The sequence below is a fragment of the Lonchura striata genome, chromosome 2, assembly GCF_046129695.1.
Source record: "Lonchura striata isolate bLonStr1 chromosome 2, bLonStr1.mat, whole genome shotgun sequence".
Classification (NCBI taxonomy): Eukaryota; Metazoa; Chordata; class Aves; order Passeriformes; family Estrildidae; genus Lonchura; species Lonchura striata.
This window is the reverse complement of record NC_134604.1, coordinates 28,234,105-28,261,851: the sequence shown is the minus strand read 5'-3', so window position 1 is coordinate 28,261,851 and position 27,747 is coordinate 28,234,105. Positions and strand designations below refer to the sequence as shown.

The following is a 27,747-nucleotide window of genomic DNA, read 5'->3' as shown; positions in this document are numbered from 1 at the left end:
TTGCACCGTGTGCACTTCAGTTTCTTTGCAGTGCCAAAATCATCTGCACAATGTGAGAGGGTGGCAGCAGCTCTCATCTGGGTGCAACATGTACAGAGGTACTTCTTAAATATTTTCCAGACCATAAACAGTGAGTAAGAGACTGGGTTTTGTGGACATGAGTTCTATCTCTGCCCCTCCTCTTAGGTTTAAAGAGAAATGATGCTATATTTAGGAAGACTTGGGAGGGAATAACAGTAGACAAAGAAGAATAAATATGAGATGTGTATCTTCAGGTGATTAACAGGGAAGGTTTTTTTTTATTTCTTCTTATGAAGTTTTCTTAAGCAGATCTGGTCAGGTTTTCTCAGAATGACCCTACACCAATGCTGTCCTAAAAGTGCTTGTTACTAAATGGGCAGTGCAATTGTCATTGATATTTTTTAAATTACAAATGAAACAAGACCAATGTAGATATGAGGGAATATCACTTGAGCAATTACCCTTTCTCTTCCTCCAATGCTATTACAAAAAATCCCTAAACATTTTCTTTCTAGTTCTCTTGCATGTTCTTGTATAAGAGCCTTACTAAAACGTTATTGCTTTAAGTCAGCAGGAGAAAAAATACTAATTTACTTGAGTTTGGATAATGCAATCAGAAGAGGCAGAATAAAAATATCTAAAAGCAGTGAAGTTTTCTTTCTGTTATTTACAAGCACATTTAAAAAAACAAAAGTTGCCCCATATAACAAGTTTTAGCTTATTGGCTTTGGTTTTCTTTTCTTAGCTTTTGCAGAAACTCTGGGAAGAGTTTGGTTGGTCTGGGAATCTCTCAAGTGGTTTGCATCAGGAATCTCTTCCTCAGCACAAGGTGGCAGTGCCCACTCTGAGCTGGTCAGCCAGCACACCCATGCTGCAGAGCAGGGCACAGACCCAGCCATGTCCAGTCCCTCACCTGACCTCACTCCTCCTCCTCTGCTCACTCCCAGGTGTTTGTAAACATCTGGGAACTTCATCTCTTTGGGAGGTTGCAGGTAGGTCAGTCAGGGGGCCCAGCTGTTGTGAGGGAGTGGATTAAGGGACACAGTAACAGGGAAATCTCAATTTCTTCTGAAACCAAACTGATAGGTTTCTTCCCTCCTGTCAGGAAAAATAGCCTTTTTCATTTTCCTGTGTGATAGTCTTACCAGGTTGCTTTGATAGGCCACAGTAGTTAATATACACATAGGTAACAGTCACAAAGGTCAGCTTTATGTTTCCTTCAGTCATTTTATTAGCTAAATACAAAATTAGAATAAAAGCATTCCAAGGGGAAATAAAGAAAGGGCAGTAAATTTTGTCCCCTGATCTCAAGGGTGCCCTGCTTGTCATAAAAAGCTTGGTCTAAGTCCCTGGCCTTGTTCTAAAACATGCATGGAATATTGGAGAAGTGAGTTCCAGCAGTTGCTTGGATGAAGACACTGTCTCAGGAAAAAAGCATTTTTGAGTAGTTCTTGTCTATGCCTTGGAATTGATCTTAGCTTTACTGAAGCAGTGTCACAGCATAAGCTTGGTGAAGGATATTAAGAGGAAGAAAGATTTGGACTGCTGGTAGGTTTGCAGAATATGTGTAGTTGCATATAAAAACTATTCTCTCTGCCTAATGGAGAAGAATGGAATGGCTATATAATTTGAGGAAGATTGTTTTGTACAGCCAAAAATAACAGATTGGAAGAATTATTTTCTTTTTTAAAAATAATATTAAGTTTGGAAACAATTCCTAAATAAGGAGTGAAAAAATAATGCCAAATAAAATAATGTAAATTAACTTTTTCTTTTATTTGCTGAGTGTGTGATTTAAAGAAGAAATTTCATAAAATTTGCTAAACACTACCTGGAAAGATGGGTGATAGACAAGAAGATGTTTAAATGATGTTCAAGTTTTATACCTTACATTTCAGAACTGTAGAAGAGATTAAATTATGTTAAATTTAAATCTTCAGAACACAAAGCATCCTTTAATTTCTGAGAATGCCATTGCATTTAAATTAAAATTAATATTTTAGGTTGGTGTAGTGAAAGCTGTTAACTGCATAAAGCTTAAAGGAAGCTTGGTACTAAATAAATGTAAATGATGAGTTACTGCTTCTTCATCTGTTTTAAGAATTTGGATTTTGCTACATTTTCTCTGCAGACATTCTGAGTTAAGTGAGCATATTTAATGAGTGAACTTAAAATACATTTGTCTCTGAGCTTATGAGGCAAATACATGTCTTCTGCTTTAGAGAATCCATGAAGGAACCTTGATGTGGAAGAAGTAAAGGAAAACCCACTGTCAAAGCTCTGGTCATATAGCAGCTGAGAGGGAGAAATGGAGACAATGTAAGCATTCATCAAGCCTCAGAAATCTCCACCTAGGCAGTATTTTTATTTTCTTTTTAATTCACAAAGCCCATATTTTCAGCAGCGCTTAAGAAAACTTCCTTACTGGTATTGCCATCTTGAACTGTTCTGTGGACTATCAAGTAAAATGCAAAGGTTTCTGTCTTTACAGAATAAGAATGGGGGAAAAAACAACTTGAGTTCACCATATTTCTCATGGTACAATCTATCGGTAGAAAGCCCAGAGTTTTATACAAGTGTTGTTTAACAAATTTAACCACCTCTTTTCAGTGGAGCTCAAAATACACTAATTGGTTCATTAGATAATGTGTACAGCCTTACTTTTTGCTATCGGGACCATGAAAGTGGGAGCACTGGTTGAGTGGAAAACAAAAACTTCACCTGAAGTAATTCCACAGTAAAGTGAAATTAGGATAAGAGTCACTGAATTTCTGTGCCATGTCTCCTATATGAAATGGGCTGCAGATCCCAGTGGAAATGAAGCATATAAAATACTTCAAGTTTACATTTGTGAGGTTTATACACTCAGTGTGGCAGCAAATGGCTTGAAATATGAAGGGAACAGCATCACTTGGAAGAAGCTTACTGACATCACTTAAAAAGGATGTCAGAGGAGGAAGGAAGAAGTGGGATCTTTGACATATAGTAAAGATTTTCTATTCTTTTTCAGGATAAAAAAATGGTTAGAAACTGTATTAATAAATTTACAGCACAAATTTTCACTAAGGCCTTGTCTATCCATCTTCCAGAATGCTACATACAGTGAATTGCTGAATCATTTCAGCATCTGCTCAGCAGAAAGAAATAAGGCAATTGGAATATTGTGTATATCATGACTTTGGGAGATAGGGATGGCTGCTGTTAAGAAAGAGAGCTTTGCTGAGAGCTTTCCATGGACACAGTAGAAGCCAAAATATAGGAGTAAGGAGAACTGATGTCAGGAGGGAGAAGGGGTGCTCTGACATAGGGCAGGGAGTAGAATGTGTTTTGGACTGTGCAGCAGGAGACAGAACAGCCATATCTGTTGGAAGGGTATTTGTGGGTGGGTGCTTTTTTTATGCCCTTACCTTCACCCAGTTGTGCTTCATCTCTAGCCCTACATGGTAGCTGGCCATCTGAATCCACATTAATGCCTTCTCTGTTAAATACACTGCAAAACAGAAATGGTGCTTTGGTTCTCAAGGTGTATAAATGTGCAAGATTAAAAAAATATGGTTGCTTGGTGAATACATTAGTCTTTCAAAAATGCTAAGACCTCTTTTATCTTTTTGCTCTGATTTCCTGCATATTTGCTATGGTCTCATAATGCCCACTAACAGACACATCAGCTCTGTCTTTATAAGTGGTGCAGAAATCAAGAAACAATCCAGCATCTTCCTTTTTCTAAGCATGTTTGAGAGCTTTGCTTTACCAGAACTATGCCCATGTGCTCACATCCTCACTAAACAGAAACAGTACTGTACACAGTAAATTAAATGACCCCTTTGCCTCCTGGAATAGTTATTTCACCTGCTACACAAGGTGCTGCCTCAGTGATGGATGGACGAGTGTAGCATCACCAGGCAGCTGCTCTGCTTCTCCTGTCTCTTAATGGATGCAGATCCTGCTGGGCTGCTTTGGCACACTGGAGACTGCTGAAAGGAGGTGTGCTGGCCTCAGGCACGCTGTGTACACCTCAACATCTCTCTGGCTGCCAACAGCGTCCAAAAGATGGTTGGGCTCTAACCAGGTTTTTTTGGGTTTTGTTTTTAATAATGAAAATCATCTGCTAATGTCTCCCAGTTAACCCCTTCATCATCACCTGGTACAGTGAATGCAGGTAGGATCAGTGAGTAAGTACTACTGGCCATCTCCAGCTGTACCCAGGAGGGATAAGTTATAGATGCCTTGGGTGGGAAACTGGCTTTCCTGGCTTTCAGAGTTGTGACTTTTTACTAACTTGGACAACCTGGCATAACAAGTGGATTACTCTTACTACATATAAACTCAAATACATTTGTTAGTGAAGTAAGCTAATGGGATTTAAAGGAGAAGAAATCTTGTTTTTAAGGTGAGCAATACAATTTATAGGAGTGTGCTGAAGTTGCACCACTGCTTTATCCCACAGTAAAAGACTGATAACTCTGTCAGGTGTTTCCGTAATTTATGGGGAAGTTTCCATAATTTAGGTGATGGTCAGTGGGCAGAGGGAAAGCAAAGTCCGTGAAGGGATATAAATAGAAAGTGATGTGCTCCCATGGCTGGGCTGGCTGGGCTGTGGTGGCTGTGTTTAGGTAGGCTCTGTGTAACGCCCAGTGGGGCAATGGAATGCTGTGACTCCTCTCAGAGACAATTGTACCCAGTTTTGTGATGGTGTGAACACTGTTGTGTAGGTGGAGTTGAATTATGTTCCTGAAATCTTCAGGCACTTTGAGTTCCCTGAGCTGGATCTATTCATAGGTTGTTTACTGTTTTCTTTACTTTATGGCTTGTCAACGTCTCCCAAGACTTCCCTGGAGTAGAGAAGGTACTTCAGGATTAGAGTGGTAAGCAGCATCAGCCCTAATGTTTCTCCTCCTCTGATTTTTACTGAATGCATGACATTCAATTAACTTTTAGAGTACAAAGGCTGAAAAGCAGTATCAGAATTCAGTTCTGGTACAATACAGATTATTTCTGTTAGTTTCACACACACACACACACACACAGAGATGTGTGCACAGAGCACTTTGTGAAGTGTATGCTTCAATGCTTTGGCTGCTCCATAGGTGTCTGGCTTTCTAGTTTGTAAGGATATTATTTTGGGGGTTTGTTTTTAGTGTCAGTGCCAGTTGTGGTAGGCTCAGTTTACATTAAGAACTGCATCATTTTTAAAGTTACATTAAAAACCACCCCCACTTCCTTGCAGTCCAAACAAACAGACAAAAAATACCCTAAAGATACAAAGCCTGTTGACAGACACAAATGAGCTTTTCGGGAGGAGCCAGAGAAAGGTGAAGCCACAAGGGCTTTGAGGGCCCATGGGAAGAGTTGCAGTAACAGGTTGGTTGGTGAGTGAACAGAGCTGTGAAAGTAAATGCAGAGCTCAGACATATCAAAAAACAGATCTCTTTTTTCCTGTTGTCATCTACAGTATACTTATGTCACTTGCTCTCTAAAATTCATTTCTCTGGTAGATATTCATTGACTTAATCTCATCGTTTGTGTATTTTTATAATGTTTTTGTTTATCTAAATACAGGCTACCAATCTGTTCAAGATGAAGACAAGTTAGATGCAATTCATTATGCTGTTATTGATAACTTTAATTCATAACTTTAATTTTAGCGTAATTTTACACATCTGAGAGCTTAGGGGTGTCATTTTCGGTTGTTTTAAGGTGTACAGTAATTAAATAGCAAGTAAGTTTTGTAACCTGCTACATTAAGAGCACTCTAAATTTGTAGTTAATGAAATGTCCTCATTGTAGCTTGTTTTTTGCTTAGCATTCATATTTTATTTTGAACTGGGAATTTAATGCATATTCTGTGAGGAAGAGCTGATAAGAGAGAGTTCAGCTGTTCCTCCCATTTGAAAAGCAGTCATACACTCTTAACTATCCTTGTTTGCTGAAAGTGGTTGGGATTATAATAGTTTCTATATTTAAAGTAATTGAGGAAATGGAAACCAGTTCATCACAGACAGGTTTTGCAAAACTTCTCAGTAGGTAACGTGCTTAATTTTTAATGTCACAAAATCAGCTGCTCTGAGTCAAGGGGATAGACTTGTGCCTACATTGTAATAGGTCCCCATCCCTGTGGTCCAAGGCAAAGCCAGGTAAATGTCATGGGCTAAGGATTCAGAAAAGTTGGAGTTGTTAATCCCTTCCATGTTTTTTCCTCAGGCTCTCTTCTCCGAAACCATGCCAGAGATGACAGAGAATGAGACACCTACTAAGAAGCAGCATCGGTGAGTTCCTGTGGGAAAATGACTATTTCGTAGGTCTGTAGTCTGCACTCACATTGCAGTCACAAAGTTTCTAGCTAAAACTTGGGCAGTAAGCGTATGGACAAGAAGATCTTTGTGTTCATCAGCGTTGATCCAAAAGTTTCTCTCTTGCCCTGTCTATGCCAAACTATTTATTAAAGATATATCTACCTGGCTCACTTAGGCAAAAGAGATTCTTTAATTATTTCACTGACTATTCTGATGTATGTAAAATTGCATTGCTGCCTTGGTTAGAGCACAGCCTCTATTTTTGTGGAGGCTCCTTGAAGATATCAGGGGGTAACTATACTAATTTCAAAGGGTAATTTAGATCTCTTCCTCAACTTCCAGTGGAATCTGGATCTTACTTCTCAAATCTCTGCAGGAACTCAAACTACACTTTGAGGTTGTACAGCAATGCTATGACCAAACTTTGTAACAAAGTGACTCAACATTCAGTAGAACTTTTCCAGAGTTTTGTTCCTTTGTATTAACACGGGTGATTTGATACCTGGTTGGTAGGGGAGTTCTTCAGTCCTTCAGATAAATGCAGCACTCATCTTACACTAGTTAACCATGTAGGATATGATTTATGATTAAGAAAAGCTCAGAGAGAACATTGATTTGTCTTACAGAAGATTTTTTAGTCTTCGCAGATTTCATGACTCTTTCTTACCTAATAGAGTATTTTGTGTTCCGTAATGGTAATATCAACCAAAGGACAGCTGGGTCTGTCCAGTCCTTATATTCTTTTGCATATTTAGTATTAATGTTCATCATTAAGCATTATTTCTTAGCAGATGTCTCTGGGTTTGACCTGTAGCAGTAACATTACTGTCTCATAATCCTTATCCAAGTTACTCTAGGTGCACAGTATCTTTAGTGAATTACCAGAAATCAGTATCAAGTCAATGCACAAAGGATCTACTGTGCCTCATCATAATCACACGTCCTCCACATGTAACATGCATTCTTACCTCAGATTCCTTGTTACATCTGGACTGCTCTGTAACAGTTGAAGGGACAGCAGAAGATGTTACTCTGCTTTTTGCATACCCAGCAGACATCTAGACTGAGAGTGTTGCTGGACAGAAGTTTTTTAAATTGTTTTTTTCTGGAATTTTGCTTTTTCTAGAAAACACGTACTTTGCTTTACTGTACTTCCTGGAAGTATTTGTCTTAGTGCATGTGTATAGTACATCTTATTTATATGTGTGAGTATGTGAGTATATATTTGAAATTTATTGACTGCCAGTAAAGCAATTTGGGGCATTGCACAATGATTGTTGCCATCAGTCCAGTAGTCCCAGGTGACCATCTGAAACCAAACACAACCCCTCACATGCCCAAATCACACCTATTCAGAATTTTGAGACAGTAAAGAACAGCAGTTGCAGAGGAATAGTATTTTTGGTTTCTCTCACAAAGGAAGCCTCTTTGACACCAGAAGTTATGATGTTTGAAGGCAATGTGGATGGAAAATCAACTTGCATGGTAAAGTTTTCTCTTGTTTCAGCGATCAAATGAATGTAAAAGCAACATTTCAGACAAACTGTCTTGTTCCTCAGAAACAAAACTATTTTTAAAAAATCTTTGGCCTTTTTGAATGTTTCATAGCGTAACAGGAACACTAAAACCCAGCTCTCCATTATAAATATGTACCAATAATCAAGTGGAGCATTACACTGTACCATGTTATATTGCAATTGATTTAAGTCTGACCATGAACAAATTTTAGTTAGAAACTGTCTAATGCCAATGTTTAAGAACATCTGATTGTGACTTTTGCTGTTCTAGTTCACAGAGTGGACTATAATATTTAGTATTTTTAGCTGTAATAGAAATACTAAAATAAATATTTGTCTGTATGCAGATCTTTAACCTTCAGTTTCACATGAGTTTCTTCTCTTTATGTTTCACAGAAAGAAAAACCGGGAGACACATAATGCAGGTGGGAACATCATGCTTTGCTCTTTGGTCTGGAAATAAGCACAGACACTTCGGAGCAGTCAAACATACTTTACATGGAGATGGTTCCTCCATAGGAGCTTAGTACACTGGAAAAGCCTCACCCTATCAAACACCTTTCTGTGTCCTTGCATAAAATATCTGTGCAGATTGTTTCTAGTTTGCTGGTTTCCACAATACGAAGTTAAAGTATGAAGGAGCACTGTGCCCCTGCCTTTCTAAAGCTAGGAAATTAAGAAGTAAACAATTTCAGCTGTGTTCAGTTCCAAAGGAAAACAACTGCACAGGCATTCACATGCAGCCAATATCTACCTCTGTCAAAACAGAGACAGGTATCCTACCTAAGAGCTTTAGAGGCTGCCTGGATTAGAAGTATTCCTCTAGTCTATTCCTAAGGCACCCACTTGGATGTTGACACCCCAGAAATTCTGTGTAAATGTTGGCTGTACATTGCAAGAGTCACATCCCTTGGGCAGCACCCAGTCAGTGTCTAGTGCTAATGGCATCTTCTGCAAGTAGGGACAGAAAGATGGACTGGCAGGCTTTGGACTGGTTTATCCAAAGAAATTGATTGCAGTTCTTCTTTTACCTGAACAGCAGTATCTTGTGATCTTCACAAACTCAGCTGAAAAAAGCACTGAGCAGTTTCCATGTGAAGCCTGTGCAGTGCTGTGCTTGTTGAGTGTGCTAATTTCTTAAGAATTGGGAAGAATCAGGAAACAGCCTTATCAAGTTTACTTCTAAGATGGTTGGCCTCATTGGAATTCCCAGTTCCTGTTTCACTTGTTGATAGCTTTCCAAAATCTTTATCACCTGGGCTGAACTCTCAAGTATGTGAACTCAGCAGCTCCTTCCAAGCCCATACTTTCTTAATCATTAATATATGGAAAAGGCTGAGGAGAGTGTTGCAAATATTATTAAAACAAAAGAGTAGCACTTCACAAACACTGCGATATCTGTATGCATTAGTTAGATATATAAAGATTAAATCCCAAAACCTGTGTTTTAATTTTTTACAGAGGTGCTCTAATTTATATGGTAAATTTCTTGCATAAGAAACTTTGTCTTGCTGTGTTTAGTGTATTTAGGCCTGTCTCTGTCAATGCCAGCAATCTTTCCTGAAATACAAAAAAAAAATCATTTGAGAAAGGTAAATTGAAGCAACAGGCTACTGAAATAAGACTATTTAAATTAAATTAGTAAGTCTTTTGTAATGGAGAAAAATTAAATACACTCACCTGCAGGTCACAGTTTGTTTCTGTGTGCTACCAAAAACTGAGGAACTGTACGAATCAAAAAGTTCATTAGCAAACAAACAACACAATGCTTTGAGTCCTGACAAAGCCATGACAGAAGGTTTTCCATTTTTTAAAAAAAGACATCTAATAGTTTTAAGTTTGCACAGAACATGAAAATATTTCAGTTAAAAAAATAGCTGCATGAGAGTTAACTATATTTGAAAGAGGCTGACTGTGGTGGATGGAAAACAGAGATACTGTCTGTAAAAAATAGGCCCAGAGGTATTTACACTCCTGGACTTAGAGTGTAGCTGTTTTTGCCAATTGAAGAGCTAAATAGTATCATTAGAAAACTATAAATGAAACATTTTTTTACCTTCTCCAAAATAGGTATTTCACTGGAACTACTCTCCATTCAATGTGTTCTTTACTCCCAGCCAGTTAGACCTTATGGAAAAGTTAAACTTTTGGACATAGAAACAAGCAACTGATAGTCTACCTACCTAGAGCTTCAGCTATGTTCAGTGTTGGCTGGCTACTCTGTTAATATGAATTTAAAGTTTAGCCTGAAGACTGATGAAATCTACATTATTTCTCTTTTGCTGCTAAATTTGACATTAGAATTTAAGAGGCTTCCCAAATCTGAAACTGATTCTTTCCACAATCTTTGCTTTCTGTATGTGTAAGTTCAATCAATTTTAAATTTAACCTGCCTTATGAAGAGAGTGTCATAAATCTGTGTTAGAAAGCAGTTTCAAAACATGAATTTCAAGTTGTAGGAACTTTACTTTTTCATGAAGGGGTCCAAAATATCCCCACTTTTTAAAGGCATAGCTATTTATGTTATGGCTCTTTGATTCCACTGAGTATTAATTTGATAACTGAGGTTTTCTTTAGAAGAACAATTTTCCTCATTCAAGTTACTCCACGTTTCGATGTGTAATGAAATAATGTATTTATGAGCCCTTGCATTATCCTAGTTGTGCTGCTGTTGTGCTGACTTTCCCAACTAGATGACACAGTACATATTGTTTTTGCTTAGTGGAGAGACATCGAAAGAAGAAGATTAATGCTGGGATAAACAGAATTGGAGAACTCATTCCCTGCTCTCCAGCACTTAAGCAGGTGAGTGTCCATCCAGAGGTACATACAAGTTTCCTGTCAAATGTCCAAATGTTTCCTTGTCTGTAGAAGTATAAATACTTATTTTACTATTTGGATTAGCAAGAAGGCAAAACTGTCTGAATTAATATTCTAAATAATGTCACTAGTTGTTGGTATTTTAAAAACTACTTGTAATAGAGTTCCTACTTGGAAGTGCAAGGTCACATGAATGTAGTTACACAGACTTTGAGCATTTAATCTGAAAGTGTTGCATATGACTGCTTAATTTTGTCATCCTTCATATAATGGCTTGAAAGCAATTCAGAAACTGAAATTATGATAATAGTAATTTAAGACACTCTCCTTGCAAAGGATTGAACAAGACAAATGCTTTGAGGTTAATACACAGAAGGATCTTTTTCAAGATAGAGGAATCCCTAGCAGTAGAAGAAATTAAGAAGTGAACAAAGGTTTTGCAGACAGAATAAGCATAGCTTCATAAAAAGATCATTGTGGATGGGTTATTTTCTCTTCCTATTCCCTAGTATACTACTTTCAAAATTATGCATATATCTCCCTGGATAGTTGTTCCATGTTTGTTGCCTTTCTAATAAAATATTTACAAGGCAGTATCCTGGAAATCTCATGTGATATGTTTATTTTTTATGTTTGCATCTCATGGTATGTTTGTATCTCATGTGTATGTTTATTAGTGAACATGAATTTTAGGCTGATCAGTGAGAAAGGATGCTGGCTGTTCAGGATCTGTGGCCTAAGTTTCTACCTCAGGGCATCAGAAAGTGTCAGCTCCACCACTGGAAATGTTATTCTGTAAAATCTCAAGGCATTTTAGGGTCAGCATCTCTCAAAAGACTTATAGTTTCATCTTATAAAAGCAACCAAACCGAAAAACAACCTCTAAAAAGTCCAATCCAAACCAGAAGAAAACAAACTCTACCAGTGATATTCAGAGCATATTTTTAAAGTAAAGATCTCTAGGAGTAAGTGCAGCCTCACCACTAATGGATTTACAAATCCTAGAGCTTTCTTATAATTTTGTATGTATGTTTTCTTTTACAGAGCAAGAACATGATCTTGGATCAGGCCTTTAAGTACATAACAGAAATGAAAAGACAGAATGATGAACTTCTGTTAAATGGAGGGAACAATGAGCAGGGTAAGTACAGCTGCTGCTGGGGGCTCTAGAATTTCTGTCCCTCACTTCTGCTGTGTCAAAGCCTGGAACCACACATGGGAATCCCAAGAAATTATGCACATACAGGAAAAATACATCTGCTTAGAATATATTGAAACAAAAAGCCAAGAGAATGCCCAAGTGATTGGTCTGGCACACAGCTATGAGATAATGAAGCAATTGCATTGTGATGTAAAGTAACTACAGAACTTATAGGTGATGTGGCATCATCTGTTAAATTCTGCCCCAATTTATTTTACTGTAGTGACCAGAATGATTTCTGACAAACTTCAGTTAGATTTTTTTTTATTGAGAAGATGAAGTTTTCTTAATTCATAAAGCTTTTTTTTTTTTGAAAAGTGTAAAAGTTATAACAGCTCATTTTACAAAATTATAATGCATCATATAAAATTTACTTGAATAGATGTGCAAAAGTACTATGATGGAGGTGTGACAGAAACAATCTCAGAGCTAATGTTGTGGTTAATGATTTTTATTTCTGCTTTATTGTGATTTTTCCAGTTTGGTGAGCCATCTCCCAAGTGCATTGCCATCTTTTGTGGCTTTACATGTGTGCTTTGTATTTCATTTTGTCTGTAATTTTTAGATGTAATGAAACTTAACTCTTCTGGAAAGCTGTATAATTATCAATTAAAACAGTTTTGTGTTTGCAAAAGAGCAGGGAAAAGAAGAATATTAATGTGCTTGTGTTGTCTTTCCTTCAGGAATTAAACAATTTTGATTAGCATTTGTTTTCATCTGGGTTAGTCCTAATGCTTTTTCCTAAGTAATTTGATATATCCTGTTATTGATAATGGAATAGTCTGTGAAATTCATTCACTTTCCCATTGAGTAGAGAGACTTACCAGGATAAGAGCATATAGGTTGTGCTAGCCATTTGAAAAGAACATACGTTATTAACAATCTATTCAATTGTTTTCTACAAATTATTTCATTACTACGCAGTGTTTACTCTCTAAATCATGTGGTAACATTATTTCATTATTTGCTCTGGTGCTGATGTAATGGAGTGCTCTCACTGTTTTGTAGCTGAAGAGATAAAAAAACTCCGGAAACAGTTGGACGAACTGCAAAAGGAAAATGGGAGATACATCGAGCTACTGAAAGCAAATGATATTTGCTTATATGATGACCCTACAATCCACTGGAAAGGAAACCTCAAAAACGCCAAGGTCTCAGTTGTTATTCCCAGTGATCAGGTTCAAAAGAACATAATTGTCTATTCAAATGGGACTCAGCCCAATGGAAACAACCAGGGAGCATCTGTGCAGGGAATAACGTTTAATGTTGGTCATAATTTACAAAAGCAAACAGCCAATGTTGTGCCAGTTCAGAGAACTTGCAACCTAGTGACTCCTGTGACGATTGCTGGTATTTACCCCACAGAAAATAAGCCATGGTCACAACCTACAGTTTCTCCACTGGCATCCGCTCAGACAGCTCCAGTAGGGAACGTTCTTGAGCTCTCCACCCCAGAGAACGAGCGAGGTGTGCCCACCACTTCTCCTGCCAGCTCACAGAGCACACCTCGACCTGCAACAGAACAGGAGCTACAGTGTTCTTCAAATAATGTACCACAGAATGAGCAAAATCCCCCCAAAAGTAAAAGTGATGAGGAGGGTACTAAATCAACAAAGAAAACACTCCCACAGGGAACCAGCCTTCCCTCCAGTGCCTCTGTGGAAGTCTCCCAAGGTCAGCAGGTGAATGCAACTTGCTCAAATACACACAATTCCAGGAGTGACCTCCAGGAGAGCTGTGCTGTTTCAACCACGGACACAACTTGTGTGCCACCTGTGAGACTGTCTACTGAAGAGAGCTGCCCTTCTGCAAATGTCCCCAAAAGTATAGACGTGGTCAGCAGTGCTGGCACGCCTGTGACATCTGCAGCAGGAGTTAAGGCTGTGACAGCAATAAGCACTCTGGCTGCCAGTCCCCTGGAGAACTGCTGGTCTTTTTCAGGCTCATCAGGTGTTGGCACTTCAGACTTGAAAAACATGAGTAGCCTTACCCGGATGCCTTCAGCTGGTAACACGCAGACCACGTGGACGACTTTGCAGCTGGCAGGAAACACTGTTCAGCCACTGAGCCAGACACCATCCGGGATAATGACTGCCCTCCTCAACGAGCCAGTCAATGCTGCTGGGACTGTGTCTTCTGCCCACAGCAGGCCTTTGACTACAAGTATCAGTTTGCATGCTTCTGTGCCTGGGGATGGCCAGGCAGCGGAACAGATTGTAGTTACCTTGCCCTCCTGCCCACCCGTACCTATACAGCCTTTAATCAGCCAGCCACAGGTTAAAGCTCAGGCTGCAGGAAGCATCCTTCCATTAAACTCAGCTATGCAGGTGATTCAGATGGCTCAGCCCGTCGCCTCAGCTGTGACAGGAGCGCCAGCTAACCAGAATGTCATCATTCTCCAGCCTCCAAACCCTGCTCCGTGCCCGCCCATTGTGAGAGCGGAAGTTCCCAGCCAAAATGTTAGTCAGCAAATTGTAATTATACAAGCTGCAAATCAGAATCCTCTTCCCCTTCTCTCTGCTCAGCCTTCTGCTTCTGTAAGACTTCCTGTGAATGGGCCAACTGCAGTCGCCAACTCCAGTGGCACCATGCAAAATGCCTCTCTTCCACAGACTTTTGGAGGGAAACACCTTGTCCATATATTACCAAGGCCATCTTCTTTGCCTTCTTCTAGCTCTACGCAGACATTTTCAGTGACCATGTCCAATCAACAGCACCCTCAGACTATCTCATTAAATGGGCAGCTTTTTGCATTGCAGCCTGTGATGTCTTCATCTGGAGCTTCAAACCAAGCCCCTATGCAAATTATTCAGCCCACCACCAGCGAAGATCCAAATACCAATGTTGCCCTCAATACGTTTGGTGCTTTAGCTAACCTCAATCAAAGCATATCGCAAATGGCTGGACAGAGCTGCTTGCACTTGTCTCTCAGCCACCCCACCAATCCTGCAACTGTCAATAACCAGATTGCCACAGTCAACTGTGTGTCCTTGCCAACTTCTGTGGCGTCTTCAGTGCCTGCAGAGGTTTCAGTATTAACCAGTGCATCTAACTCCATAAACGCTTCCCCGCAAAAAGCGGCTGCTGGCTTGACATCCAGTGCAAAGTCAAAAAGGACAAACAAAAAGCCGAGCACAAAGAAACACCAAACAGTCAATAATAAAGTGTCCTGTCCAGCAGTTCCTTGCAAAGATGCAGGGAAGGTGGACTGTGCTCCTGTGGAAACGGTGGCAAAGTCCTCAAGTAGCAAAGGGCAGACAGAAAACGCCCCAGCAGCGTCCCAGGCTGTAACCACACCGCAGGCAGGCAGCACGGCTGCATCGAGCAGCGTCAGCATTTCTGACTCTCCTTCCAAAGAGACTGCGAGCTCTGAACAGGCAGTGAAAGCCCCCTCTACTCCAGAGCCGAGAGTGGCAGAGGTGCCTGCTTCCTCACCGCTGCAGTCTGTAGTGTCAGAGCAGCTGCTGCTCGCTGCGCCGCCGGCCAAGGATGCTGCTCCTTGCCAGCAGGCCCAGGCATCTCAGAGCCACCCACCAACTGCCTCTGTCCCGTCAGAGTCTCCCAAACCCTGCGAAGCCCCCAACACCTTAACATCCTCTGGTAAAGAAGCACAGGTTACACACTTGCAGGTTGCAAATGCGACTTCAGCAGCACAGAGCAACACAACAGGTCATACTTCCAAGGCAGGAATGATTTTGGAGCCCTGCAACATTGCACAGGATTCCTCAGTGGTAATGCAAGATGCAGACTTGTTAGAAGGGCAGGGTCTAACCAAAATGCTGTCTGATCTCACAAAAGAAAGAACAGCTGTGGAAAAAACCTCTTCATTTACTGTTCAGGGAGAGCATTCTAATTTTCCTATGGAAAACTCTAAATCAGCAGAATCAAATGATTTGCCTGAGAAGCAGGAACTCTTGCTGATGAACACGGAAAATGACACTCTCTCCCAGCCTCACTCCTGCATCTCTGATCAGGAAGCAGTCAGTGCTTCCCTTATTACTAGCAGGCAGGCAGACTCCCCCATGTCAACCAGCTCTGGCAGCAGTCGAGGCTTCTCAGTTGCATCTATGTTGCCAGATACCAGCAGAGAAGATGTCACAAGCAGCACCTCTACCAGTACCTGTAACAGCTGCACATTTTCAGAACAGACTGACATTGTAGCTCTTGCAGCAAGAGCTATTTTTGACCAGGAAAGCCTTGAGAAAGGTGGAGGGGGAATACAGGTTAACACGAGGGATGTCATCTCTAAGTCTGAGGTTGCACCTTTGGAGAGAGAGCAACAGCCTTTTAAACCTCAGTCAGTGAAAGAAAACAATACAGGGCCACTGGAAGCGGCACCGAACAAATTCAGTGCTCGTGAAACTGTACAGACGAATGTTGACAGGCAGGTTGAGAAGCCAAGCTGCTCTGTAGGAGGTGTGGAAACATCAAACACTCCTTTGCAGATTTCCACTTCCCAGACACCCAGCATAACCAGTCTAAGTGTGAATAATCTGATACACCAGAGCCGCATTGTCCATCCCCTGGTGAGTTGTTCGAGTTTATCCCAGTCTTCAGAGCCTGCAAGCGTCCCTGCAACTGTGAGCCTCTCTCTTCCATCTAGCACATACATCAATCCGTCTCCGGGACCTGCTCTGATGAGCGAATATGCTCAGGAACAACTGAATGCTATCAGGGCAAGCACCATGCAGGCTCCCCAGCTGCAGGAATCACACTTAAAGCAGCAAAACCATGAAGGTCGCAAAGACTCTGCCAAGAGGGCTGTTCAGGATGACCTTCTGCTTTCTACAGCCAAGAGGCAAAAGCAGTGCCAGACAGCACCCATAAGGCTTGAGGGCATGGCGCTGATGAACCGGACACCAGAGGGTATTGCTGATCAAACACAGATGCTGGTTAGTCAGATTCCTCCTAATTCATCCAATTCAGTGGCACCAGTGAGCAACCAAGGGCACACTGATGGCCTCAATAGGTTATTCCCACCCAACGGCAATTTTGTAACACCGGCTTTGAGACAAACTGAAGTCCAGTGTGGTTCTCAGCCACCGCTTTCAGAGCAGCCAGGCCAGGCAGGGCAGCACTTGCAGCCAATTCAACATGTCCCTGCCCAAGGCATCTCTCACCTTCACAGTAATCACCCGTACTTGAAGCAGCAGCAGGCTGGGCAGTTAAGAGAGAGGCACCACTTGTACCAGCTGCAGCACCACGTCACTCACGGGGAAAACTCGGTCCACCCTCAACCTCACAGTGTCCACCAACAGCGAACAATACAGCAGGAGGTACAGATGCAAAAGAAACGGAATCTCATCCAGGGAACACAAGCCACGCAGCTTTCTCTACAGCAGAAACATCACGGAAGTGATCAAACACGGCAGAAAGGTGGTCAGCCCCATCCTCACCACCAACAAATGCAGCAGCAGATGCAACAGCACTTTGGAGCGTCCCAGCCTGAAAAGAACTGTGAAAATCCTGCAACAAGCAGAAACCACCATAGCCACCCTCAGAGCCATATCAATCAGGATATTATGCATCAACAGCAACAAGATGTTGGCAGCAGACAGCAAGGCTCCACTTCAGAACACGTGTCAGGGCACAATCAGATGCAAAGACTTATGACCTCAAGGGGCTTAGAGCAGCAAATGGTGTCCCAGGCCAGTATCGTTTCCAGACCATCAGATATGACATGCACCCCTCACAGGCAGGAAAGAAACAGAGTTTCCAGCTACTCTGCTGAGGCTCTCATTGGGAAGACGCCCTCTAATTCTGAGCAGAGAATAGGAATATCTCTTCAAGGTCCTAGGGTTTCTGACCAGCTTGAAATGAGAAGCTATCTTGATGTTTCTAGAAGTAAAGGGTTGGCGATTCATAACATGCAGGGCCGCTTGTCAGTCGACCACACAGTTGGCTCGGATGTGCAGCGTCTTTCTGATTGCCAAACATTTAAGCCCTCTGGACCCAATCAACAACCGACAGGCAATTTCGATGTGCAGGCTTCAAGAAACAGTGAAATTGGCAATTCTGTGTCCTCCCTCCGGGGCATGCAGTCACAAGCGTTCAGAATCGGTCAGAATGCTGCACCACCCATAGAGAGGCAGAAGAGACTGCCCTACCAGCCAGTACAGGGTATTCCAACAGGGAACACCCTGCCATCGAGGGAAAATGAAAACACATGCCACCAAAGTTTCATGCAGAGTTTGCTCGCCCCTCACCTTGGAGATCAAGTCAGTGGAAGCCAAAGATCGATCACAGAACATCAAAGGAGCACCCAGTGCGGAGCCTCCTCCACAATCGAGTACAACTGTCCCCCAGCACGGGAGAGCGTTCACATGCGAAGGGATGGTGATGGTCAGAGCAGGGAAAGCTGTGACATGTCCATTGGGGCAATTAACACAAGGAACAGTTCACTGACTATTCCTTTTTCAAGTTCTTCTTCCTCAGGAGACATTCAGGGTCGCAATACAAGCCCAAACATCTCTGTGCAGAAGTCCAACCCCATGAGGATGACGGACAGTCATGGAACTAAGAACCACATGAATACACCCGTGTCCAGTAATATGCACGGAGTTGTGAGGCCAACTCACCCTCACCCTGCAGTTTCTCATGGAAACGGTGAGCAAGGGCAGCCTTCTGTTCGTCAGCCAAATTCTTCAGTCACTCAGCGCTCGAGGCATCCTCTGCAAGACAATGGAGGCTCTAAAATACGTCAGCCCGAAAGGAATCGATCCGGCAATCAGAGACATGGAAATGTCTTTGACCCTAGTCTTCCCCATCTTCCTCTGTCCACCAGTGGCAGCATGATCCTTGGGCGCCAACAGTCCACGATAGAAAAAAGAGGAAGCATTGTCCGATTTATGTCTGATGGCCCTCAAGTGTCCAACGATAATGTGGCCCCTGACCAACATACGCTCTCCCAGAATTTTGGATTCCCTTTTATTCCAGAGGGTGGCATGAATCCACCAATAAATGCTAACGCTTCTTTCATCCCACCAGTCACTCAGCCTAGTGCCACTCGGACACCAGCTCTAATCCCAGTTGATCCTCAGAATACACTGCCGTCCTTCTATCCACCTTACTCTCCTGCCCACCCTACCCTCTCCAACGACATTTCTATCCCTTACTTTCCCAATCAAATGTTTCCGAACCCAAGCACGGAGAAGCCCAGCAGTGGAGGTTTAAACAATCGATTTGGATCCATTTTGTCCCCTCCCAGGCCTGTTGGTTTTGCTCAGCCAAGTTTTCCTTTGCTTCCAGATATGCCACCAATGCACATGACCAACACGTCGCACTTATCCAATTTTAACTTAACTTCTTTGTTTCCAGAAATAGCCACAGCTCTTCCTCCAGATGGTTCAGCGATGTCACCTTTGCTTTCCATTGCAAACACATCTGCTTCAGATTCTTCCAAGCAGCCCTCAAACCGCCCTGCCCACAATATAAGCCATATTTTAGGTCATGACTGCAGCTCTGCTGTATGAAAACTGGCAGACTGACATCTGGTCTGATTTGTTGTTTATATATTTAAGAAAATGAAGCAGATCTTAGTGTCAGCCCTGGAGAGACCATTCATAGCATCACTGTTTATTTGCCTCAATGTATGTATATGGTACTTTCCATATTCCATTGTATTTCCACCCACCTTACTGACTCTAAAGCACCAGTGCCTATAGCATGCTTACTTACTAGGAAATGGTAAGGATGCAACATTGAGAGCTGTGCAAATATTGGTTGTTGATTTTCCAACAATCAGGTTTGATGTCTGGTTGTCCCAAGGTAAGGGCCACCCTCAGTAATACATGGAGCGAGAGCATCCATATGGAGAACAAGTGCTACAGGTGTCGGTTTGTTCCTGGTGTGTTTACCTGAAACTGCAGAGATGCTTGGAATGGTTTGGGTTTCTCTTTTTCCTTTGTAAAATATCTTCAGGAGCTTCAGCACAAGTCAAGTCTGTGTTAACCCAACGCTGATTGGAAAAGGCATTTGCTGTGCAGCTTTTGTCTGTCTCAAGCTTGTCACGTACACTTAAGGCTGACTTTACCTGGTGAAAATTACTGTGTGCTCCCATGGTCAGCAATTAAAAGTATTGTTTTAGAAAATTTAGATTTCTTTAACCCATGACTTTGTTTCTAAGAATCTTGTTTGGATCTGTTTCAACAGTGGCTTCAGTTACTGCTGAACTCAGTCAGTGTTTCTGTGTAGCTCACAACTCCTGGGGCAGTCAGCAGAGACAGCAGCCATGTTTATTGCCATTTCATTGCTGATTGCTGCAAGTTACCTCAGGGTGGGTTTTGTACCTTGTTTAGCACCTTCTTAATGTCTTTTTTTTTTTTCCCCTCTCTACTTTTCTTTGGCCCATGCTCGAACACCAGGTTTTTGCTTTCTGGGGGTGACAGCCCTTTGTTGTACCAGGCAGCACATTGGAGGAGGACTGAGCCTGTTGCATCCCACAAAATGAGTGGAGATTCCTGGGGCCACAGTTTTTACCTGCTATTGCTGAAAGGATTGAGCCTGAGTTAGTATCAGTACTTTGCACTTGAATGCACCTTTTATCTAAACTTGTGTGATTGTGGCTGAAGGAGGAACATGGATGTGTTGAAACACACAGGAAGACATTGGGATTTGAGGAAGGGTGATGTGTTTGTAGATGCATGAGAGATGGAGTGAATGTGTCTGCTGGCTGAGTCTCCAGTACTTTCACAATTTTTGGTCCTAATTCTTTTAAAGGAAAGGGAAGAATTAGGTAAATTTTATTTATTGAATGTCTCTGCGGTGTGCTTTTTCTTCTAACAGGGCAGTAATACTTGTCTTTTATGTGTTTGGAAGGACCATTCTGGGTTTGATTCTTCAAACAGCATAGTAACTTGAGGTTCCCTGGCATGCACTCATCGTCTGCTTGTATCTTGCTCACCAGTGCATCATCTTGTTGCCCTTGGGACCTGTCAGAAGCTCTTGGTGAGGGCATGGGCAGGAGCAGGCTCCCTGGGATTTTCGTTTTGTTTCTTTTTCTTTGAAAGGTTGAAAGGAAGGTATTCAACCATGTCAAAGAACGGGACCCACAAAGAGGGACCTAGAAGAATTTTCCACAGCTTGACTGCCCAGACTTTGGTTTTGTTAAGCCCTTTTACACTGATCCAGGAAAGTAAGGAGTTTTAACATGAAAAGTAATTGGGTTGTGTCTGTCCTGACAGTGTCTCTGCTCTTGTAACCTGTGGTCTGGTGTTATCATGCAAAGTGAAGTAAAACATTTCTGATCCTGGTTGAATCACAGATTCACAGAATGAATTACATTGGAAAAAACCTTTGAGATCATCAAGCCCAACCTATGACCTAAACTAACACCTCCTCATCAACTAAACCATGGCACTGAGTGCCACGTCCAGTCTTTCTTAAACATGTCGAGGGATGGTGACTCCACCACCTCCCTGGGCAGACAATTCCACTGCCCTATCAATCTTTCAGTGAATAATTTTTTTCTGACATCTAACCTGAACTTCCCCTGGCGCAGCTTGAGACTGTGTCCTCTCATTCTGTCAGTTGCTGCCTGGAGAAAGAGACCAGCTCCCACCTGACTACAACCACCTTTCAGGTGAATGATAAGATTTCTCCTGAGTCTCCTTTTTTCCAGGCTAAGCAACCTCAGCTCCCTCAGTCATTCCTCACAAGGTTTGTGTTCCAAGCCCCTCATCAGCCTCGTTGCCTCCTCTGGACACACTCAAGCATCTCAACATCCTTCCCAAACTGAGGTCACAGAACTGGACACAGCACTCAAGGTGTGGCTTCAGCAGTGCTGAGTACAGGGGGAGAATGGCCTCCCTCCTCCTGCTGGCCACACCATTCCTGATACAGGCCAGGAGCCCTTGGCCTTCTGGCCACCAGGGCACACTGCTGGCTCATGTTCAGTCAACTGTCAACCAGTACCCCCAGGTCCCTTTCTGCCTTGAATCATGATTTAATTCAGATGGAGCTTATCTTAAGACACTAAATCTAAGTGGTGCATCAGTTCTCTGTTTCTTGTAAGTAATTGAGTGTTTCAGTTCACAGCAAGGCAATTTCTCTCTGCCACAGTGCAGTCACCAAGTGGCAGCCACTGGCCTGTGCAGGAGGCAGGGGTTAGAAATGAGTTCTCAGCCTCAAACCAGCTAAGCCAGCTGCAGGTCTGAGTGTGCCCTGGTGAGGCTCTTGACCAAAGGGGTTTCTGTAGTGCAGTAAGTCTCAAAGGGTCTGGCTCAGGTGGTGAGGTGATCTCTGTTAACAGTGGCTGTTCCAGGAGTTCTCAATGGTAAAGATGGGGATTCGAGCAGCAGCCACTCTGTGGTCACACACACTTGTCTGGTCTTTGAGGAGAGAAGCAAACGCCCCCATTCTTGCCCTCTTTAAATGGAATTGTGTGTGCAGCAATGGGTTTGGCTTTCAAGACAAACTAGTGAAAAATTAAGCCCTGTCTTCTAGGACTTTTATAGAAAGATGCTAATCCAGCTCATTGTTCCAGTCAGAAAACCATACTGGTTTCCTCTGCTGGGAAAACTACACTACTTTATGATGTCTGTGAAAACTGGAGAGAGCTTATAAACTTAAACGTGTTGCAATGCTTGCATGTCCGCAGATCCTCTTGGCCAGATAGGTTTCATTCCAGAATACTGAAGGAGCAAGCAGGACAGACAGCAGGACACCACTTGATCATCTACAAAAGATCTGTGAGTCTGGACAGGTCCCTGCTGACAGGAAGGTAGCCGGTGTTATTCTGATCCTCCAAAAGGGCATGAGGGAAGAACACAGGGAACTACAGACTGAGAGTCTGGGTTCCTGAAAAAATTGTGAATATTACACTGGGTACTGTTGAAAGAAGTTTTAAGGAATAATGCAGCCATCAGGCACAGGCAGCATGGGTTCACAAAGCTGAAGTTCCTGTCTAGCTAATTTGATACTTTTCTGTGGTAAGGTCACCCACCTAGTGGGTGAAAAGAAGGCAGTGGATGTAATTTTTCTGCATTTTAGTAATGCTATGGATACTGCCCCTCACAGCATTCATCTGGACAAGCTGTTCAGCTGTGGGATTGATTTACAGGTTCATGGTGTGCTGGGTGAAGAACTGGCTGAAGGGTAGAGCTCAAAGGTCTTACACTGAATGGGGCTACATCTGGCTGGCACCTGGTCACAGCAATGTTGCCTGAGGCTCAGTTCCAGGGCCGGTTCTATCCAATGTATTTATCACTGATAAATGTGGATGCAGGAGTTGAACACACCATTGGCAAGTTTGCTGATGATACTAAACTTGAAGATGCTGTTGGCAGATGCTTTGGATAGAGATCTGGATAGACAGTGACCCTCCTTGCTCTCTGCAGCTCCCTGACTGCAGAAGTGCAGAGGGAGGTGCTGATCTCTTCTCCCTGGGATCTACTGACAGGACACACGGGAATGGCTCAAAGGGGCACTAAGTGAAGTTTAGACTGGACATTGGGAAGCATTTCTTTACTGGGAGGGTGGTAAAGACACTGGAACAGGCTTGCTGGAAAGGTGGTTGAGGCCTCAAGCATGTTTAAGAGGCATTTGGATAACATGCTCAGTCCTGAAGTGGATAAAGGCACTCCAGGGAGTTGGGGTGGATGATCCCTATAGGTCCCTTTCAACTGAAGTATCTATTTTCTTATTCCTCCATATTTACTGCTGTTGTCTCAAGGTTAAACGCAGTCCTGAGTACTTGTGCTAGAATATGTCAGCTGTGATTTTATTTGGCTTTTTCCCATGCTGCACATCATTTTCTTGAAAGGCAGTAACTGTCAGTAACTTTCACATGCCCCCTTTCTGTTTACAAAGACAACCAAAACCAGCTCCTCCTTGCTCACAGGATGCCTGCAGTGCAGGGAATCACAGCACAGGCATTTCAGCCATACAAAGACTGTTGGGATTTTGCAGGAACTGCACAATTTTGCAGTGAGTGGCTGAGAAGTACTTACTGTGTGACCTGTGGTCTTCTCTGGAATATTTTGTAGTGACATCCTTCTCAGGCCTTTTTCTGAAACCTGACAAGACCAGGATGGAGAAATATAATTCCATTCCTCTCCCTATGGGGAGGAATTTCTGTTGAAGTTCTGTGTGAGTCTCTTTTCATGCTGTAAATGATGATAAGTCCTGTGGTGTTGGTGTGGGATCAGGAGACTGCTGTGACAAGAAAAGTAGGCAGATGTCTCTGTGAGGGACTTGTATCAACACATTCATCCAAATTCTCGTATTTACACTGCTGACTGGCCTCTAGATAACTTTAAATTAAAGAAAAATTGGATCTGTTGTGTAGCCTTTTGGTGCAATTGACTGCCTAAGATGGGCTTTGAATGTTGAACCTGGCCTGGTCCTCTGTTTTGAGAGCAGCTTGTGGGTTTCAGCTTCTCTCATGTTCATGCTCTCTTGTCTTTAGGAGGGACAGTGGGGGACTGAATATTTCACATCAAAAGAGAGGCAATTAGATTTTAAATTTCTGTTAGTTTTTAATTATTGACTTGTTTGGTGTTTTCCTTGTCACTGTAAACAAATCCCACCTGCCATTCCAAATCCACCAGGCTTCTTGCACTTAGTTTTGTAGGTCAGTTTGTGGCACTGACACGTCGGTGTCTCAGTCCTTCCCCAGGGCCTCAGGCTCTGCTTTCAGGAAGAGGAGCAAATGCAATGAGTCCTTCTTTCCTTCAGTTTTCCTCTCCTCTCCCATTGAACCTGTTGTGCTTAGCTGTCAGGTTGATAAGGCTCACCTTACCTTGATGTATGCTTGGAGAGAGCAGTTTGAAAAAGGAGCTTCTGCAGATGGAATTATTCTGGTTTACTTGTTATGAAAACCATTTGACAAGCAAACTCATTTTCTTCAGCAAGCATCAGTGACATAAGTTTTCTTTTTCTCCTGAGGACTACCCAACAATTTACAGTTCCTTTGTTTTCCAAGATATACCTGGAAAAGATTTTGTGACTTTAGCTGCAATTTGTTAGCCTGAGAATGGCATTTTCTCTTCCATAATACTTTCTTTGAAAGTTACTTACACAGGGCTTGTTTTGGCTTTGAAGGAAGGAAAAATACGCAGTACCACTTAATTTAGAAAAATCAGCAGTGGAAGGGAAAGGTTTGGGCACTAACTCTGGGGTGGGACTGCTACAGCTGATAGGCATTGTGTGGCTGTAGGCTTCACATTGGCCTAAATGACTTCAACAAACAACAGTAAATAATATTGGGCTGGATTGCGTGTATGTCCATATTAATCCCTTAAACAGCCTAGGAGAGTAAGAGCAGAGATAGACTAATTTGAAAGCAGGCAATAAAATAGTAATGTGCTAATATTTATACACCTTTTTCTTGAAAGAAAGGACTTCATTTAGGAACAGTTAAAGAAAACGAGAACTGAAGTGATTTGAGCTGGGGGCTGGAATGGGTTTTCCAGCCAAGACTTCCAGCTTATCACTGTGCTGCTGCCCAGGTGGAAGAGCATCTCTCTGAAAAAAAAGTAAAAGCAGGTGCTAGTCCTGAGCCTCTGAAACTTTGCACAGATTTCATACTGCACTTTAAAGCTGTGCTCCTGCTGCTACTGTGGATGGTGTCTGTAGTGCTGCTGCAGGAAACAAGTCATGTGGCAGGGCAACTTGCAGAGGCCATGGCTGGAGAAGAGGGGCCATTTAATTATTTCTGGTCTTTTCACTTTTTCTGAGGCACTTGTGCAGTCCTGGCTCAAGGACTCAGTCAGACTCCCACTGTTCTGGATGACTGAGTGTGCTAAGAGCTGTCATCTTTTGCTGTTCCCCTAGCCAGTTTTATGCTCCTCACTTTAATAATGATCCCACTTCCCCTAGCAAGACAGAGTATCATTGAATCTGTGCCAGATCAGTCCTATTTGTTTTGTTTTCTGGTACAGTGCTATAAGGAGATCCATCCTTTGCTGTCACCTGACCTGTTACCACCTCCTGCTGTTCCCTGCTCCCACTGCCATGATCCAGCATGGGTAGCTGACACAGGTTTGTGTGAGGGTGTTTTCAATTTCCTGCTGCCTCTGCAATCTGTAAATTGGAAACCTCAGAGCACAAGGCTTTATTCCCACTGAGAGAAGGTTCCTCTGTGAACTGGTGGAAGATTTAGCAGAGGTTTTTGGACCTGACAATATAAATTCGTGCTCTGTGTGAGCAAGCCCTGCTTAATTACACAGACACCATTTATTATTTGCTGATATCAGTTTTTCTGAGATTTTTTTTTTAAAGGCTTTATTTTTCTTCTGCCTCACCAGAAGTCTCTTTATGAGGAGGTTTCCAAGGTTGCAATATGTGCTGCTGTTCTGGCAATCACAAGTGTGAACAATAGAGCTCATGGGGGGTTGGACCCTATTCCTGCCTGCTCACTGTGAGAAGGGAAGCAAGTATGGATTTTGCCACAGGAGATTAATCAAAGATGCTGTTGCCCTCCACAATGTAAATTATTTATATTCAGTCCAGAGTATTCTGCTGTGCTTCTGTTTTATACAGCTGTACATGACTTGGATACGGTCCCAGTGGAAAGTTCTTACTATTTTGTAATGGAAAATAGGAACTCTGCAGTAGAAATCTATAATGAATGAACAGGAACATCATCTTCCAATTGTAAATAAGATCTTGCTCTGTTTATTTTGACATCTTTTTACAAATGTGGTGCATTCAGGTGTAAATATCCCAAACCATGATCTTGTTCAGAGTTCTGAGATTTCTATTGTTAAATGTAATACTTTGTTTAATAGTTGTAATAATTATTTGTATAGATATGAACATGATAGTATTTTATTAAAAAAAGAGAAAAACATTCTTTGAATATTGTGTTCTTTTTTTCCCCATATAAAGCTATGCCAATCACTCTAAAGTAGAGGTAAAAATAAAAGCTTTGCTTTGAGACTGGGAATTTACAGTGAGAGTTTTCCACTGATGCACATTCTCTGCATATACCAGAGTAATGCACCATATTAGTTGAGATACAAAACTACTTAATTCAGAAGAAATAAATACTGATTGTGTATTATCTAAAAAATACATGCAGGTGCTATCCCTGCCTCAGTGACAGCGATCACTGTTGAGATACAACTTCATTTTATAAAATGCTTCTCATCATAGTCCCCTTGCATTGCTTTGGAAGTGGTCTAAGTCAGTTGTTTTGTCACAGTTTGAATTTAAAGAATGCAGTTTGGATGAGAGCAGTACAGAGACCCTGCAAGGTAAGTAAATTACCCTGGAGAGATTGCACAATACTGAAGCTGACAGAATTACTAGGAAACAGTTATTTTCAGGGACTCCAGAAAACCTGGCTTGGAAATCTCAAAATACTTGCAGGCATGGAAGTTGCCTTTAGGGATGGTCTTAATTTAAAAAAAGGCTGAAATTTAGTATTGAGACAGAGGGATTTTTTTTCCTTCAGTGACAGCCAGTGTACAGTTCAGTCACAGAGGGGAGGAGAAACAGGACACGAGGGAGCTGCCTTCCTCTTTCACATTGCAGTGCATTCCCCCTGCCTTGGCTGCTCTTCTGCCAGCCCAGAGGCTCCAGGGGGAGTTGTGACAGCTCACATAACCCTGGTAGTTTTCCTAACCTGTGAGGGGATGTCAGTATTGTACAGCAGCTGTTTCCTTCTCCTTTCAGTTGTACTGGGCAGAACAATTTTACCTACATTTCCTGAGAAAACAGGGAATATATGGGATGTAAGGAAGAAGTTTTTTACAATGGGAGTGGTAAAACACTAGAACAGATTGTCCAGAGAGGTGGTGGATGCACCATCTTTAGAAAGGCTTGGTTGGATGGACATTTGAACAACTTGTTCTAAGTAGGAGGTGGCCCTGCCTGTGGCACTGTTATTTCTCTTTCACGAGCTGTGACAGCAGCTTATCCCAAGCATGGGCACAGCAGGGGGAAGCAGGGA

At 42.2% G+C, this 27,747-nt stretch overlaps 1 protein-coding gene across 2 annotated transcripts in view; it reads left to right on the top strand.

Moving 5' to 3' along the window:
• USF3 (upstream transcription factor family member 3) overlaps window positions 1-26,643 on the top strand; it is a 33,779-nt gene extending 7,136 nt beyond the window's left edge. For both annotated transcript variants that reach the window (XM_021549194.2, XM_077781245.1), the window contains exons 2-6: window positions 6,223-6,287; window positions 8,228-8,256; window positions 10,554-10,636; window positions 11,696-11,792; window positions 12,861-26,643. In XM_021549194.2, the coding sequence (XP_021404869.2) occupies window positions 6,223-6,287; window positions 8,228-8,256; window positions 10,554-10,636; window positions 11,696-11,792; window positions 12,861-19,324 (6,738 nt within the window). In that variant the 3' untranslated portion in view covers window positions 19,325-26,643. The remainder of the gene's footprint in view (window positions 1-6,222; window positions 6,288-8,227; window positions 8,257-10,553; window positions 10,637-11,695; window positions 11,793-12,860) is intronic.
• The last annotated feature ends 1,104 nt before the right edge of the window (window positions 26,644-27,747 follow it).